The sequence below is a fragment of the Dromiciops gliroides genome, chromosome 2 (assembly GCF_019393635.1).
Source record: "Dromiciops gliroides isolate mDroGli1 chromosome 2, mDroGli1.pri, whole genome shotgun sequence".
In the NCBI taxonomy this organism is placed as follows: domain Eukaryota; kingdom Metazoa; phylum Chordata; class Mammalia; order Microbiotheria; family Microbiotheriidae; genus Dromiciops; species Dromiciops gliroides.
This window is the reverse complement of record NC_057862.1, coordinates 63,627,181-63,645,659: the sequence shown is the minus strand read 5'-3', so window position 1 is coordinate 63,645,659 and position 18,479 is coordinate 63,627,181. Positions and strand designations below refer to the sequence as shown.

At 41.6% G+C, this 18,479-nt stretch overlaps 1 protein-coding gene across 2 annotated transcripts in view; it reads right to left on the bottom strand.

The window, feature by feature from the left end:
- Positions 1-4,616: 4,616 nt before the first annotated feature.
- The window catches only part of TSPAN14 (tetraspanin 14), a 90,442-nt gene continuing 76,579 nt past the window's right edge, over positions 4,617-18,479 (bottom strand). For both annotated transcript variants that reach the window (XM_043987359.1, XM_043987358.1), the window contains 4 exons: positions 15,484-15,609; positions 12,518-12,562; positions 9,087-9,206; positions 4,617-6,884 (listed from right to left, as the gene is read on the bottom strand). In XM_043987359.1, coding sequence (XP_043843294.1) covers positions 6,813-6,884; positions 9,087-9,206; positions 12,518-12,562; positions 15,484-15,609 — 363 coding nt within the window. In that variant the 3' untranslated portion in view covers positions 4,617-6,812. The remainder of the gene's footprint in view (positions 6,885-9,086; positions 9,207-12,517; positions 12,563-15,483; positions 15,610-18,479) is intronic.

Here is an 18,479-nt window from a genome sequence, read left to right as displayed (position 1 = left end):
TAACTGACATTGTGGGCTCTTTGATTTACCCCCACCAAACCCCCAAACCTCTTTTCATCTTCACCTTTCCTCTGCTTTGCCTTGTCTCGGGGATGAAATATAACAGGGCAAAATCCTCCACTTGATCCTAATCCCTCTTGTCTCCTTTGGGAGTTTGCTCAATAGCCTCTTCTTTCCTCTCTCACATTCGTCACTCTGCCTATAAACATCTTTCATATCTTTAAAAGATGTTCCCCTTGATTCTGCTATCCCCTTAAGCAGGTATCATGTCTCTCCTTTTTTAAACTCCTAATTATGACCTTGTTCTATACTATTTCCCCTACTTCACCACCCATTCCTTCCTTAACACCTGGCTTCTGAAGCTACAACTCACTGAATGAGGCTACTCAAAGGTCTTAATTGCCAGATTTTTCTCCGTACTCTTGGACTTCTGCAGAATTCAATAGAGTTGACCAATTTCTTCTGGATATTCTCTCCTTGTCCAGGTTTTCTAAGGGCTGCTCTCTCCTGATTCTTTTACCTATTTAACCATTCCTCAATCCCCTTCACTTACCATCATCAGCATACCACCCCCTAAGCATGCGTATCCCACAAGGTTCTGTACTAGACTGTTTTCCAAACTTCTTGGTGATCTCTAAAAAGCCCAAAGGTCAGGTTCTCAGCCCTAAACAGATTAGCCCCTAATTCATTCCTAATTTGTGCCCTGCTTTCAAATTCCATATCAACAACCCCAGAATTTGAATGTCCAACCAGCACCTCAAATTCAACATATCCAACATATTTCCCCCACCCTTTATTTGTCTTAGCATCTTCTTCCTCCCAGTCACCCGGTCTTAAACCCTGGAAATTATTTTACACCCTTCTCTCCCCATCATAATCCCTTATCCAAATCAGAAACAAAGTCACCTCAATTCTAACTTCCAAAAAAAAAAAGCCATTTATCTCCTCTTCATGTTGGCCCCCTGATTCATTCAGGCTTTCATCTCTCACCTGAACTCACTGGTCTTTTATGTTTTACCTAGCTAGTCTACCTACCTCTACTATATCCTTTCTCCAAAACATCTTTATTTTCCCTAAGGTACATGCCTGAATATCACTTGTCTGCTCAAAAAAAACTTCAGTGGCTCTCTATTATCTACAGGATAAAATACAAACTCATCCTGTCATGTAAGAACCTGGCAATCTGGCTCCAATCCAAACTAGTTTCCTATTTCTTCTCCTTTCATGTAGTGTCTTCTGGTCAAAGAGGTCATGTCATCCAGTCTCCCAATAAAGTACTCCAGTTACCGGGAATTCGTTACTTCAAAAGGAAGCCCATTAGGATATTAAGCGTATTCAATTTGCCTTCTGCACTTCCAGTTTTCCTTTTAGGGCCAAACAGGACAAATTCATCTATACTTCTTTCACTTGGCAACCTTTCAAATACATGAAGGTATCCACCACCTCCCCACCATCTGCTGTACCCCAGTAAGTCTCTTTTTCCATCCCTAATTTTTTCAGCTGATGATACATCATGCCTCCAAACACCCTTCTGCTTACCTGTCTCTGGACACATTCCAAGTTGTCCGACTTCCTCTGAAATTAATCATCTGGTTTTACTTAACATTGTATCACCCACAGAACCCAGTAGAGTGCTGAAGAGTAAACCTAAGTAATGAATGATATGTTGTCTGTTGATGGCGGTGATGATGCTGAAAGTAATGGAAAGACCACTGGTCTTAGGAGTCAGGAGACCTCAGTTTTCAGTGCCAGCTCCAACACTTACTATGTGACCTCAAAGAGGGTCATTTACCCTCACCATCTTGGTCTTAAAACAGCAGAATAGAAACTCTTTGATGGTTAAGGGCCATTTTGTTTTTATCTTTATGCCCCATGCACATAGAAGATACATTTAATGTTGAATCCATAAAACACCATTACTACTCACCCAGTCTACCTCAATGACTTGTTTTTGTTTTTGTTTTTGCAGGGCAATGAGGGTTAAGTGACTTGCCCAGGGTCACACAGCTAGGAAGTGTCAAGTGTCTGAGGTCAGATCTGAACTCAGGTCCTCCTGAATCCAGGGCCGGTGCTCTATCCACTGCCCCACCTAACTGCCCCCTCAATGACTTATTTAAGAAAAGTGCTTTGTGAGCCTAAATTGCTATAGAAATAGCCTTCAAGAACCCAGGCCATGCCCATGCTACCATGTGACATCAGAGGACTTTAGTAGAGGCATATACTACATATACATGTACAAACATACTGGAAGACATATGTGCAAATGAGTCATTTACTTGGGAGGACATATCTAATCCCATGATAGCATTCCACAGATTATTCACCCACATTACTAACCCATGTTGGCTTTAACAGGTGACTTCTATTTTTTTCCTGTGTGTGTGTGTGTGTGTGTGTGTGAGTGAGAGAGAGAGAGAGAGAGAGAGAGAGAGAGAGAGAGAGAGAGAGAGAGAGGCGCAATTGGCGTTAAGTGACTTGCCCAAGGTCACACAGCTAGTAAGTGTTGTGTCTGAGGCTGGATTTGAACACAGGTCCTCCTGAATCCAGGGCAATGCTCTATCCACTGCACCATCTAGCTGCCCCTACTTCTATTTTTTAAAAGCCCAGTCTAGGGGGCAGCTAGGTGGCACAGTGGATAGAGCACCAGTCCTGGAGTCAGGAGGACCTGAGTTCAAATCCAGCCTCAGACACTTAACACTTACTAGCTGTGTGACCCTGGGCAAGTCACTTAACCCTAATTGCCTCACTAAAAAAAAAAAAAAGCCCAGTCTACCCTCAAAAAATGGTTTGTCTACCACCACAAAGAATAATAAACAAAATGTGACACAATTAAATGGTTTGGGACAACAAATCATCATTGGATTATGGGTTACAGTCTCCAAAAGGACTACTATGAAGGTGAAAACACTCATTAGACTATCAATTTTATTACTTTGTAGTCACTTGTAGAGGGGAAGACTCCATGTAGAGATTTCTCAGTGTGCAAAACTCTCTCCATCAATGTCGATGGACATTTTAACTTAAAGACTTGGCTGGGAAATTGTGTTGTGATTTGCTTATACAAACAGCTACGTTGTGTCAGAGCCAAGATTTGAACCCAGGTCCTTCTCTCTCTCTCACATATGTGTGATATGAATAACACATGTGCACATGCACATACTAAATAGACTTTGTATGTCTATACATCATATGTGCATGTATGTATGCTACATATGTGATTATACACACAGGTATCACATTGTCTCTTGTCATACCTTATAAGTGAAAATCACTGTTCCCATATTATATGTAACGTCATCAATATTTGACCCTATGACAGTATTAAAATGAGCTGGGTGGGGAAAAACTAATGATACTTATAAACCAGGCAGCATTTTATAAGTGGTCATGAAGTTATGGAAGCAGAACACTCAAAAATTAATCACCTCTGAAACACTTGGCCCAGTGATTTTTTTCCACATAAGCTTAAATCCTCAAATTCTTACAACAGGAAAGATGATGCCCAACTACATCTGAAATCCAGAGGGGAAAAGAGAAAGTCACATGTGGGGTATCCTTCTCCAAACTAATGCATCCAACTTCATCATGGCTCTCAAAATGGATTGGGCATGAATGCCCTGAGATTCCAATGACAATGTGTTTGCCAAGCTAACTCACCTGCTGAGAGTCAGGGGGCTCTTTAAATCTTGCTGCTAAGCCTCAGTTACCTCATCTGTAAAAAAAGTAGGGATAATATCACCTATAGCATCCAAAGTGCACTTCTGACAGATACTGGATATTGTGACCCAGGCAACTATTAAGACTATATGCTGGGGCAGCTAGGTGGAACAGTGGATAGAGCACTGGCCCTGGAGTCAGGAGGACCTGAGTTCAAATCCGGCCTCAGGCACTTGACACTTACTAGCTGTGTGACCCTGGGCAAGTCACTTAACCCTCATTGCCCTGCAAAAAAAACCAAAAAAACCAAACCAAAACAAAAAAGACTATATGCTGCAGAACAATTAATAAATCACATTGGTAGAGATACTTTCCTCATTTAGAATTCTTTACACTGATAAAATAAAAACAAATGGATCCAAAAGAAAAAAATATATACATGTAGTACCTACATCACAAGACTGTTTGTTTTAAGGCTTAAGTCAGACTAGAGCTAAAGTACTTTGCAAAGATCCAACCATAATCAAATGCAAGTTACTATTATTTCTTTCAGATGTTCATTTAACTGCCCCCACAGAAGAGAAATGCAGGTGTCTCTCAGCATGAGATTAAATGTGAGAATTTTTGTTAAACTGTGGTCCAGACATAAGGCCTCCTCTCAGGCCTTGAAAATAACCACAATGTTAGTTGGGAAACTATGGCTTTATCCTTGAGAATAGTACTGGAGGATCATGGTCTCCCTTGTGGATGCAGAAATCCTGCTACAAGTTGGCCTAGGGTAGGTTGGGACATGAACAATCTTACTTTAGTTTTGGCCTTCACATAAAAGAGAAATTGAAAATTGTGTTCAGAATCAGGAAAGAAAAAAAAAACAACACCCATGAAATATATCCCAAATTGAGCCACAGGCCATTTGCCTGGACCATCAATCATTGCTGTCTGGTCTGAATAGCCCCTGATTCCCATGTTAGCCATATTTATTTACTACTGTGATACTTAACACCACTTGGGAAATAAGAAAAAGTCAACATTTATATAAAGATATAATTCAAAAACAACAACAAAAAACAAGTTTGGCAGTCAAAGAAAGGCATCACACTTCCAAAATCACAGGCATCGTTCTTTCCCTAGTCTACAAACATACAAAACTTAAAAAAAAAAAAGTCTACACCACACTAAAAACACCAGTCTACACCACACTACAACTTACATCATGTTAGGCATGGACATTAAACATAGCAATCCCTGAACAATTAGGGCACCATTATAAGCAGGAATGACTGTTAGTAAATGGCCCAACACAAAACTGACTATGCCCCCAACTACAGGAGCCAAGGGAAGAGAGGGCATTAATTAGTAGAGGAAACAGATTTCATGTAATAAACACATACAATAAACAAAAATAAGCAATGATAAAAGGGCAAGATGAAGCTTAAGTAAGATGATGCAATAAAGCTAGACAGTACAAGCATTGAAGAGACCCGACCTGATTGGGAACCCCCACCCCCAAAAAAAGGGCGATTGGAGAGAGAATGAAGGAATGAATACTCTCGCAAGGTAGAGGTTCCCAACAAGAGAGAGGCAACTGAATGGCTTCGTGAACCCCTAATGAATTTAACAGTCAATTGTTGACAATAAACGCCACCTGGTTTTGGAGGAGAGGAAGTACAACATCTCCAAACCTTTTTCTACAGCAAAGAAAACAAAGGGCTGAAGTAATAGGTCTACTGGTTGGGGCTGGGAGGGAAAGGAAAAAACTAAGGGGAATGTGGTTTTTCAAGCCAAGTTACCGAGTATCTTCAGGAGTATTAGTCAAGAAAATTCCCAGATAAACTCTTTTAAAAATGGCCTCGGTCCAGCTAATGTTGTCAAGCTGATAAAGACTAGAACTAGGGAGTGAATTGGCATAGAGAACTCCCAGGTGTTGAAATCCCTCTACCAAAGCACATCAGCACCTTCTCTCCAAATTGCAGTCTTAAAAGAGTCACTATGGGGCAGCTAGGTGGCGCAGTGGATAAAGCACCGGCCCTGGATTCAGGAGGACCTGAGTGTTTACCCTGATAAATAAAACTATTTACAAACTTTGAGACAATGATGAGGCATATTAAAGGAAAACCCAACCCAGAGACCTCCCCCCCAAATGCCTTTGGAACATAATGCTACTGGAAGGAAAGAAGATGGCTTCTGCCCTTAAAAAAGCCTTAGGGAGAGCATTCAAGGAGGCTCTGCCTTTTAGAGGCTTCTCTCAGGGGTGCAGCAGGCTAAGAAATTTCTTTTTAACTAAAGTATCTACATTGGCTCAGGGTCACTAGGACTTCTGCACAGTTGAAGTTCCAAGCTCTCTTTGATTCAGATTATCTTGGCACCCAGTTAAATTCATATGTGTAAACACACACACAGTCTCTCCCTCTCCTAGCTTTCCTCTTTTTCTCTCCTCTCTCCTCTCTCCTCTCTCTCTCTCTCTCTCTCTCTCTCTCTCTCTCTCTCTCTCTCTCTCTCTCTCTCTCTCTCTCTCTCTCTCTCTCTCTCTCTCACCCTGGGATTCCCTTTAGAAAATCAAGATACCCAGGAAGCAATTCCACTTCTTCATGATGGGTGTCACTGAGACAGAACAGAGACTTCTCTATGTATTTGTGTCTTCCCAGTGCTGGATTTTCTCTATCCAGCCAGGTAAGCACCAGTGAAACAAAGGAGAAATTCAGATTACAATAACTGGGAGCCAAGAAAGCTAGGCTCTAAGACAGTGATAACCTGCAAACATCGACACTGAGACGATGCTTGAATAGGCCCAGACTTGGGCTTGCTGGAGTCTCTCAGGTCTTCCCTCTCATGTTTCATATCACAACTTTTCGGCTTCTAGGTCACAATACCCACCCCTCCCCTGGTCCCGACCACCACTGGAAAGAAAGCACTGATGGTCTCTTCAGGCCTTCTGAGCTTTGTTTAGTGTCCCCTCTTCCTTCTGCACCAGCGGGAAGCAGAAACAAGAGTTAATATCCAACCGATGGCCAAAAGAAGGCTTAATTCGGAGGGAAAGGGTAGTAGAGAGGCAGCTGAGGGCTCTCAGTCCAGCTTGTCGATTTCTTTCCATCTTGATGCAAAGTTAATGACAGTGAAATGGATTCCCTTTCACAGCTGGGGTCGGGGTTTTATCTTCAGAAGTGATGGCCAGCCTTCACAGCCTCAATGTCCGAAATCAGGGTCCGGGCCAGGAAGATGCCAAATATCTGAAACCAAAACCAAAGGGCTGGTGATTGGTTTGGGCCAAAGGAAAGAGGAGAGCAGGCAGCAGAGGAAGAAGGGCTACAGTGAGGTGGTAGAGGCCTCACTCAAGATAGACTCCTGCCTCCAGGGCCGATGCAGAGAATGGCCAGTAGACAGATGGCAAAATAAATAAATCACATCAACATTCTTGGCTACTCTCAGAGCACAAGCCATGTACTACCCAGAGGAAGTCTGAAGAAAAGGCTGAGAGCCTGCATGTCAATCTTAGTTACTTTTCTGCTAAGACCCCAAAAAAGAGACAGGATAAAAAATTGTGAATATCCAGAGTCCTACAGCAGATTACCTCAATTAGATTTGGGGGATTCTCCCATCGTTTTTTTTTGCCCAGTACCCCTTCCCCTAATTATATTTTTACAAATTTTATTACAAATTTAATCACCAGCAACAGAAATAAGCTTGTAAAATAAAGCGTAAAACCACACACAAAAGCCCTGGCCCTTAACAAGCAGAACCAAATGAATTAATAAGCAAAGAAAATGTTTTTGTTCTATATCCCCTCCCACATCTACCCGAAGTTCTGCCACCTTTTACTTCATCTTCTTTCCCCTTTCTGTCCCCTTTTAAAGATTTAATAAGTGTGCACATATTTTTGTTTCTATTGATTTGACTCTATCACCTCAGATACGGTCTTTCCATATTTCTTGTCTGTATGTTTCATATTTATCATTTTTCATGGCACCATAATATTCTATTTACAACATAACTTGTTCAGCCATTCTCCGACCACTGAAGAGTCAGGTTTATCCAATTTTTTTACTCTTATAAATGAAATAAAACTATTTCTGTACAACTGGCTTCTTTTCTTGTCATTATAATTTGAGGGGAGGGGTAAAAGGTAAAATTCCAATAATGGAATTTTTTAATAGCCTGGTCAGCTCTGTAACTATTTAATTATAAAGCACTTTCCATAATCTAACTTCCACTAATTTGCAGTCCCGCCTATAGTATAGTGGAGTGCCTATATTTCCACAGCCCTGCCAACATTGTAGTTTATCATAGGATAGTGCCTTGGAGCAAACGTGGCACACCTATCCCCCCCAATATGGTTTCAAACAACCAGCAACCATCGCCTTGCAGAAGGAAAGTTACAAAAATATAATATCCAACCTAAGAGGTGGTCCAGTCTTCAGAACTCATGTGCTCTGAAGTTACTGGTGTGTGAAAAGAGGAAGAGATGTTGTTCCCTATTGACCAGTCTCAGCCCCTCACAGTTGTGAAATGACCATCCGATTGTACATCTATGCCTGATGTTTTCTTCAGCACAGCTATCAGAGCCAACTCCCGTTCCTCTTGCAACTGCCTTCGCCAGTCACGCACCAACTGTTCTACCGAATATGCCTTATATGTTGGCCTGGAGCTATGGGCTCAAAGAATCCAACATCTTAGATCCTGGGGCAGCCAGGTGACACAGAGGATAGAATGCCAGGCCTGTAGTCAAGAAGAGCTGGGCTGAAATCTGGCTTCAGATACCCCTTAGTTGGTGTGATCCTAGGCAAGTCACTTAATTTCTGCCTCAGTTTCCTCATCTGTAAAGTAGCAATAATGATAGCTCCTACTTCTCAGGGTTGTTCTAAGAATCAAATAAGATAATATCTGTAACGTGCTTAACACAGTGCCTGGCACACAACGGGCACTATAGAAATGCTAACTATCATCATTATACCATCATTACTGTTGTTAATCTGTAATTTTCTTTGTTTAGCATCTAGTCCTATCCCCAAGTGCAAGCAGGTGCTTAATAAAGGAAAGAAGATGAGGTCAATGTCACAAATAGGGAAACTAGTTTTACAACCATATGAGCCATCTCTAAGGCCAGGGGGAGTTTCTGGTTGAAATTCTATAGCAGCAGTTAAATCCATCACTTCACACCAACCAAGTAAATTCTGAGTAGATCTAAACCAGGCATCATCCCCCACAATCTTTTCTTCGCTTTTTTATTTCTAAAAAAAGTTTTTTCCAACTGTAAAACTATGGAATCATCAGTTGCTAACATAAGCACTTTAGGTCAAAGGCCTTTAACTATTTCAAAAAGATTTTTAAAAAGCAGATGGTCTGAAAGAAGAGAAATAGTTTCAGTAGAATCCATGACCCTCAGGGTCTTTACTTCCTGCTTTGTAGGGTAGCCAATGACACCTTGTACTGACCTGTAGTAAGGAGACAGCGATGAAAATGCCCGCCACTATGTAAATGTTCCGGGGCAGCCAGCCCTCCAAAGCAGGGATACAGCCTTTGGTAAAGATGGATTCATCCCATTTGTTCTTTGTCTGCATTGGAAACACAAACACAGCTAGCCTCACTCCTGAGCCGTCACATGTGAGTGTTGAAGAAAGGGGAATGGTAGGTAAGGGCAAATGTGTAGGAGCCGCTGTCCATGGGGGGGCAGAGGGGAGGTTGAGTCACAGAAACCTAGAGTTCTACCGACTTCCAGAAGTCATCCAACCTAGTTATCTCCACAATCAACTCCAGAAGTTCCCTACTGTTTCTAGGAAAAAATATAAATTTCCCTGTTGAGTTTTAGAGTTCTTTACAACCTGAACCCCACTTCAATCTAGCCTCATTGAACATTACTTCTCTTCCCTGAGTTCTGTGAGCCAGGCAAATGGGCTTTCTTACTTTCCCCCACACAAGGCACTCCATCTCTTTCTCTATGCTTTTACAGCATCCATTCCTCATGTCAACAATTTCCCTCCTCAACTCCACCTCATCGAATCCCTTTCCTCCTTCAAGCACAGCCTTCTAAACAAAGCATTTCCTGATCTCTCTCGGTTAGTTGTTAACGATTTTGTATTTGTTCCTTTTGTGCTTATTTTCTCTATATACTAATCCTTGCTGTCTTCTCCTTGAGAAGGTAAGGTCCTGTTGGGGAGTAATCGTGTGGATCATTTTATTGCATCCTCAGTACCCAGCATGGTCCCTGACAAATAGTAGGTGCTAAATAAATGTTTGTTGATTGATGTTACATGATTCTGAGAGATCCATTCCTCCTGTCTACTCTGTTGCAGGTATAGTGGACAACTGACAACATGCTTTTCAGTTGGCCCCCCAAAGTCTCAATTCTAAAAAAGGGGAATCCTAAAAGTGTGGTGAGAGCTGGTGGTTGTCTGACCTCTAAGTGCATTAAAACAGAGGATGATGGCTTCTTGTGAAGTCTTGAGAGTTTAACATCAAGAGAGAGAAGATGGAGGCAGCTAGGTAGCCCAGTGGATAGAGCACCGGCCCTGGATTCAGGAGGACCTGAGTTCAAATCCGGCCTCAGACACTTGAAACTTACTAGCTGTGTGACCCTAGGCAAGTCACTTAACCCCAACTGCCTCACCAAAAAAGAGAGAGAGAGAGAGAGAGAGAGAGAGAGAGAGAGAAGATGGAAACAGTGAACTAAGGGGAATATTCAAAGACTATAAAATCACTACACATATGGATACATGTATGTGTGTATAGACATCCATATATATTTGTGTACACACATGGATATTTGTTGTTAAGTCATTTTTCAGTCATGCCTGACTCTTCTTGACCCCAGTTGGAATTTTCTTGGCAAAATACTGGAGTGGTTTGCCATTTTCTTCTCCAGCTCATTTTACAGATGAGGAAACTGAGGCAAACACAGGGTTAAGTGACTTGCCCACGGTCACACAGATAGGAAGTGTTTGAGGCCAGATTTGAACCCAGAAAGATGAGTCTTCCTGACTCCAGGTCCAGCGCTCTATACAACCTAGTTGCCCTATGCATACATTCATGCATACATACACACACGCATACATACATATACATACATAGTGTGAGAATCAGAGCACCACCACCCTGCTGAGAAAGACACTGTGAGAACCAGGTTAGCTCCACCCAGAGGAAAAAGCATGTGATTAGCATCCAAACAGTTACATCTCTTCATAGAAACACCTGTAAGTCTTGTCAATCATTGCTACCAGACAATTAGCTTGGAGCTGTGTGTGTAGGGACTACACCTGGGCAGGCCTGCAAAGGGCTTCCACTCAAGAGAACAGGGGATCACTCTTTTCCATTGGAGGTGGCGAGAGGAGCGGCTGCAGGTGCAGGGAGCGAGGGTCTTTTATTTCTTTCTCCACGTGTTCTCTTTACTAACCACTAATATACTTTAATAAATACTTAATGCCCAAAGATTGGTGCTATACATTTCTAATTTAAGGCGACCTCTCATTAGATTTTTAAGCTTCACAATACACACACGCATACATGCATACATATATACATACACACACAAATAGATACATATGCATATACTATATGTGACTATACATTATTACATTCCAGAAGTATTCATAGATAACACACAAGTATAAAAATCAGAGTTAACCTCTGTCAGAAAGGATTAATTTGAATTTCAACCATTTGAAAAGCAGGTGCCTATAATTATACTTTTTATTATGAAAGCTGATATTTGTATTTCTGCATTTTGTCTATGTGCATCCTTGACCATAATGTGCCACTTCAATAAAGTTCCCTCAATTAGTTCCACATAATTTACAACTGATATCTTCAGCAAAACTGCCCAACTAATTTTCATCACGATAATTCTAGGACCCTTTCCTGCATGAGCTGCTATTCTCAGAGAATATATGGTGGAACTAATTCAATTAATCAACACAAGTACCCACAACATCATTTAAAGTATTGCTAGGCACTGGAAATACAAAGACGAAGATGAAATAATCCTTGCCCTTCAGGAGATTGCATTGTCTCAGACCAATAAATGCCTATTAGGAAGTTACTTGGACTGCAACATACACCACGATGTCCCAAAGCAAACAGAATATTTGAATTGTCTGCACTACTACTCTTTTTGGTTAACCATTAACTGAGGCACACACCCCTAGGAGGCATTCATATTCACTTTAGCTAGGTATATTGATTCTACACTATTTCTTTCCACACGGCTAATTGTAAGAATTAAGAAATAATATATTAACAGTCATATCACAAGCGAGAGCCAAGAGAAATCTTTTTCCTAGGTGTTTTTCCCTCACAACATACCAGGTGACAAAACAGTCTGACGCTCCTCTCCTCTGGGGATTGAATGCCTGAATTAGTTCATTTGGGAAGCACCTGAGATGAGGGGAAATTGACTGACTCCAACTGCATGTTAACAAGAGTACCCAAACAAAATTATTTTCAACAAGTCGGCCACCTTTTTGCAACTATGAATATATTAAATAGACCCTTTAAAAAAAACACTCTCTCCATACATAGAATAAGCCTTCTTTAAAATGTGAAAATGAGAGCTTCTCCAGCTCCTAAACTCTCCTCCTCCTCCTCCCTTTCTTTGTTCCTTCCTTCCCACTAACTTGGCAATAGCTAGTTTGGGGGCCTATGGTTAATGAAGCTTGAAATTAACATGGATCACCATTTCCTTCTTCCTTTATACCAGCCCAGGGGATGGTGCCTGTTAGGTTACTTAGTTGTTCTCACTCTGCTCACTCCTACTGGGGTTGGAATCTCACCTCTGCACTTAGCCCTGAGTTTTCCCATTCTAATTTACACATGTGTTCTAAATTGGGAAGTTGGACCAAAGGGGATAACCATAAGCATTAGGGGTTCTCACCATAGTCCTGACATCATATCCACACTGTGTGTTCACAACTTTTTGCTGCAAGAGAAATAAAAAAAGATTAGTACGATAGAAGGCTCAAGTAAGGGGAGGTGGGGGAGTGGGAGAAAGTAGGGGAGAGAAAGTGGCCTTCTGGGAAAAGTCACAGCCAACTGATTTTGGGAGCAATGCCTCATTCCATGGTTCACTCGATTCAGTCATGCTAGAAATACTGAGAGGCAGGGCACTTAAGTGGCACAGTGGATAGAGCAATGGCCCTGAAGTTGGGAGGTTCAAATCTCATGTCTGACACTAGCTGTCTGACCCTAGACAAGTAAGTTACTTAACCCCAATTGCCTTAAACATCCAGGGCCATCTCCAGTCATCCTGATGTATATCTTCCTACTGGTGGCAGATGGCTCTGGAGGAAAGTGAGGTGGTGACCTTGCGCGGTCCTCCCTCACTTAAATCGAATTCACTACAAATCATGACATCACCCCAATGTCATGGTCCTCTTCGAGAATGAAGGACAAACAACAACTGAGAGGCAAAAACTACATTTAGGAAATGCAGTGCCGAGTAATTTGGGGAGACAGCCTAGGGTAGAGAAAAATGTCCTGCACGTGGGTTCAGTTTCTCTCTACCCCTTATTAGCCATAAGACTCAGGGTGAGTCACTGAACTTGCAAGCTTCTTCCTCCTCACCTATAAAAGGGAGTAGAGGTATACCTGCACTCCTTAAATTGCCAAGGGTGTTATAAGCCAAGTGCTTTGGCATATAACAATAAAGACCAGCTGTTAGAAAGTGCTTGAGAGGGCAGCTAGGTGGTGCAGTGGATAAAGCACCAGCCCTGGATTCAGGAGGACCTGAGTTCAAATTTGACCTCAGACACTTGACACTTCCTAGCTGTGTGACCCTGGGCAAGTCACTTAACCCTCATTGACCCAAGGGAAAAAAAAAAGAAAGTACTTGAAAGGTTAGCAAAAGTGCTTTACATAAAATGTTTTCATTTCACCCTCACAACAACCCTGTGAAGTAGGGACTGTTATGATCCCTATTTTAATAAAGGATAAAGGAACTGAGAAGCCCAGAGCTTACAGTCACACAGCTGGTAAATGTCAGAAGCAGGATCTGAACTCAGATCCTCCCGAATCCAAGCCAAATAGTCTTTATAAAATTATATATGGATGAGAAATACAATGCTGTAAGTATTACCTAAAGAAGCCATCTAACTTCTCTGTAGCTTGTTTCATTAATCTGTGAAATAAGGTGATCACGTATGGTTGATTTAAAGGCAGAGAGAGACTTTCGTCAGCTACCAGTCTCTTGAATCCTAACAAGCCTGTGCTCACCCAAAGGTATGACCTGAATGTAGAGTCAAAGAAAGCGGAAGAGAACAAAAACAAAACAGATTCTTCCACCAATTGCATACTACCCCCTGAATTTCCTGTCTCAGGGATATTGAACTCAGGAGAGGAAGAAAGAGTCTGTGGATTAGTAATAAAAACTAACCAATACATTCTAGGTTAGATGAGAGGTAAGGAGGGAAAGGAGGAAGACCCTGGAGATAGGTGCCTCTGGCCCCGACCATAACACCAGAGTTGGGAGGAACCTTAAAGATCTCTTCCTCCTCTCCATACAAAGAACTTAGCTTCTTTTGCATTTTTGTATTTTATTTCTTTGTCTTTATGCACTATCGCCTCCCAAAAACTATAAAACTCCATGAGCAGGGACCCATCAATATGTGCATGCATGTATGCATGTATTATGTTTGTGTGTTAAGTATACACATACAGACATATATCGATGTTCCCATATGTCTATATAAACACGTGCATTCATGCAAACCCACACGCATGCATGATATAAATGTATATTTTATTACTAAGCCAGATTTTTTTCTTCCCTCTTTCATCTTCCCTTTCTCTAGAAGAACCCCAGTTCAATATCCCTGAGACAGAAATATAACCCAATCATCCCTACAGGTGGTAGCATCTAATTGGTGGGAGAATCTGCTTTGTTCTTGTTCTCTCCAGTTTCCTTTGACACCGTATTCAAATCAAGCCTTTGAGTGAGTGCGGGCTTGTTAGGATTCAAGAGACTTATGGTTGACTTCAATAGCTACCTGCTTTCAAATCAACAATATAAGATCACCTTATTTTATAGATGTATGAATCTAAGGTACAAAGAAGTTATGTGAGCTCTTTAAGTAACTGAGACAGCATAGTAATTCTTACATTCTGAGTCTGCAGGCTGTTACCGAACTACTAGGACAATATCATAATTGTAATGTTAATTCATCTATATATACTTTTATAAAGATTTCTCAAATTTCTTTTATAAAAACCATACATGTATATGTGTATATAGATTCAAAAAGACTTGTCAAATAAATGACCAAACAAACTTTGTCCAAACCCCTGTTCTGAAACACTGCTAATTTGAGAGAAATCGGGATCCAGGTATTAACCTAGATACCAGCTTTAAAGAGAGAAACTCCTTGGCTTGGATATTCAAGATTTTTGCAATCTTCCGGTTTGGAGGCTTTAGTAAAGTCCATAGTGTTCCAGTTATCCTGTGACTTGTCCATGGGCCATTTTCTGCAGAGCAGAGGGCACCTTTCCAAGTTAATCATTTGTTTAGATACCAGCAGAGTATAATAAAAAGAACCTGGTACTTTTGCATGGACAGAGATGGGAATTGCAATGATCCCAACTTTGTAAGAGATGAGGGAGAGATCCCCTTGGTAGAAAAGTGGGGTTACTAGCAGGGTAAAAAGGCAGGTGAAATGTGTGATGCAGTCAATACAGAGGGTCTCTATGCTTAACTGCTTTGGGTTTTTGTTTTGTTTTGTTTCGTTTTGAATCCTACAAAGTAGGGTTCCATTCTTAGACTGGTGTTTCCAGATACGACCATGATGTAAAAACAACAGGCATCAATTATTTTTTTTAAATAAAGGAGAGAAAATGACCACAACTTACTGCAGGATCTGGTACGCAGCAAGAAAACGGGACACCACATTTTTCTCTGCTGTAGCTTTCTCCACTACAATTAAAGTAAACATTGAGGTCCCAGTCTTCAGGGCCATAAGCCCCACAGCATTGGTTCTACAGAACAAACAAACAGAAATAATCATCATCACCATAGCTGTAGCTGTCATTAGTGACCAACATGCCATGAAGTCTATCAAATTTCACCTCCATTTGGTACTGCCCCAAATTCCTCAGTTCAGGAACCACTTCTAATGACTATATCAATATCTCTCTCTCCTTTGAGTCTCCAAAGCACGTTCCTAGTTATCACTTACTTGGCTTTTCTAATTACTTGACATTAACAAACATGTATATGTTCATCGATGTATGTAATTTCCCAACTGGACTGTATGCTCCATGAGGACAGGAACTGTATCTTGTTGGGTTTTGTATCCTTCTTAGGCATTTGGTACAAATCAGGAATGTATATTTATTGAATGACTGATACTATCTCACCCATAAACAGACTAGACATTAGGATAATTAGATTATGTTTGGTAATGTACCCTAACACTCCCTGCCTCCCTCTCAAAAAAATAATGACCAATGCGGGAGAAGAGATACATACAGAATCCATCTTTTAAGGAAAGTGAGAATGGACAACACCAAAAATGTTTTCTTTTATTTAACACCAGCACACAGAAGAAACATCATACATAGCATGCTGGCAAATGAAAGTCAGAAAGAGAGAAACAAAAATAATCTCAGAGACCCAGACAATTTTCACAAAGGGACAAAGCATCCCATGCAGTTTCTCCAACTTGAGGCATCATAACAGTACAATTCCACGGCAGAGACAGCAAAATTTGGGGGTTACATTTGAGTTTCATTGGCACAAATAGTAATTAAAACTAAGAGGTCTAATCTTGCTTAGTCTAAGATTTCCTTCGTGTGCTTCTGTACTTGTGGTAATTTCTTTTCCATTCCCCTTTGTGTAACATTAAAGAGATTATAGTCTTTTTTTTTTAAATAAAAACAAACAAAAAAAGCAAAATGTCTAAGGAAGTCAGGTTTTTGAAGAGAAAGAGAGCTCATCAGGGCTCAAACCCTTAACATGGCCATGAGCTGGTCCTCACCCCCATCCCCCACCCCCAAAGTGGGCAAGATGTGTTTAGTTCTTAGAGCTGGTTAGAGATCTATGGTTCACAGCAGGGATCAATGGGAGATGAGAAAGCAGAGGTGGTGGAAGCCTTACACAGAAGGGTTCTGTTCATGAGTTCCCCATAATATCCTACGGAGGCTCATTCTTCTTGGTCTGACCAGGTTTCCTTCAAGGTCAGCTTTCTCAAACGGGAAGGGGGAAAGGCCCCTCAGAGAGATAGGATAAAAATAGCCTCCAACCAAAAGAGGATATCCTGTGGATCCTGATGAATTACAGCAAGGCCAGGGAGGGGATTCACTCATCTAGTTGACATTCCTATGGGGCAGGAAAGGACTTGGACAGTGCACTTGGATAATCAGGGTCCTCAGCTATTTCGAAGAGAATACAATGAAAACTATCCTAAGCCCAGAGCACTGCTTAGGGAGATAAAAAATGCCTCCTTAGGTCCAGAGTCAGGCTATGGAGTCACACTGGAGGTCTTCAACAGCAATGGTGTGTTCATAAAGCCAAGGGGTTTCTTCCACCATCCAAAGGGACAATGGGGGGTGGGAGTAGCGGGGGCCGGGGGAGTGGGGAACTGTTCCTTAAAATCAAAGAGAATGGATTGCTGGGAGAACATCCTAAAATTTGTGAATAATTCTGGTCAATGATTATGGGACTTGTCCCTGACTACCCTACTGCTCTCTGGACTTCCGATTACCTCCTGACCTAAAAGAATCATTCTAAAATCCAGAAAACCCATCTAAGAGAATAAACTCCATGTCTCTTAAAAGCCTCCACAGTGTCCCAACCATACAAAGGAACTTTAAGAGGCCTATATGCTTTGACTGCTTCAGAAAGACCTTCTGATGCTCCCTCTACCAACTCAGCCCATCATTTCTTCCATTCTTTAGGAGAACATTTCCATTAATTCATTATCTTCCCTCCCTAAAACCCTCCTCCACTGGCCACTTCCCTCTTACTTTCAAGGGCAGCTAATTACTGTTAAGAGCAACATCATTTTCTCAGTTCCTCAGGCTCAAAACCTAGGGGCCATCCTCAGTTCCTCCCCATCTCTCTCCACCCACCCTGCCCCCATATCCAATCTGTCACCAAGACCACCTGATTTCACCTTTTCAACACCTCTCAAATATGCCCCCTGCTCTCCTCTGGCACTGGCACTGCTGTGGTCCATGCCCTCATCCCTAAACCACAACAGCATTTGCCGCCCCCCCATTTAATAAACTCTCTATTGCCTCTGGGATCAAATACAAACTGCTCTATTTGGCAAGAAAGCCCTTCATAACATAGCCCCTTCTTATCTCTCTAAGCCTTCTTACACCTTACTTCCCTCCCCATACTCTTTGATCCATGACACAGGTCTCCTTGCTACCCCTTCTCTGCCTGTCCTCCACGCCTGGAATACTCTTCCTTCTTGCCTCTGCCTACTGGCTTTCCTGGTTTCTTTTAATCCCAACTAAAATTCTACCTTCTACAGAAAGCATTTCCCAGCCCTTCTTCATTCTAATGCCTTTCCTCTTTTAATTATTTCCTATTTTTCCCTTTTATATAGTTTTCTTTGTACGGATGTGCTTGCTTGTTGTCTTCCCCATTACACTGCAGACTACCTTTTGCCTCTTTTTGTATCCCCAGCACTTAGCATAATACCTGGCACATAGTAGGTGCTTAATCATGTTTATTCATTGATTGATTTGCTTGTTGTCTCCCCCACTTGATGGTGAGCTCCATCAGGGCAGAGACAGTCTTTTGCCTTTCTGTATCCCCAGCACTTAGCACAGTGCCCGGCACATAGTAGGTGCTTTAAAAAATGTTTACTGACTGACTAGACAACATTTTCATCAAC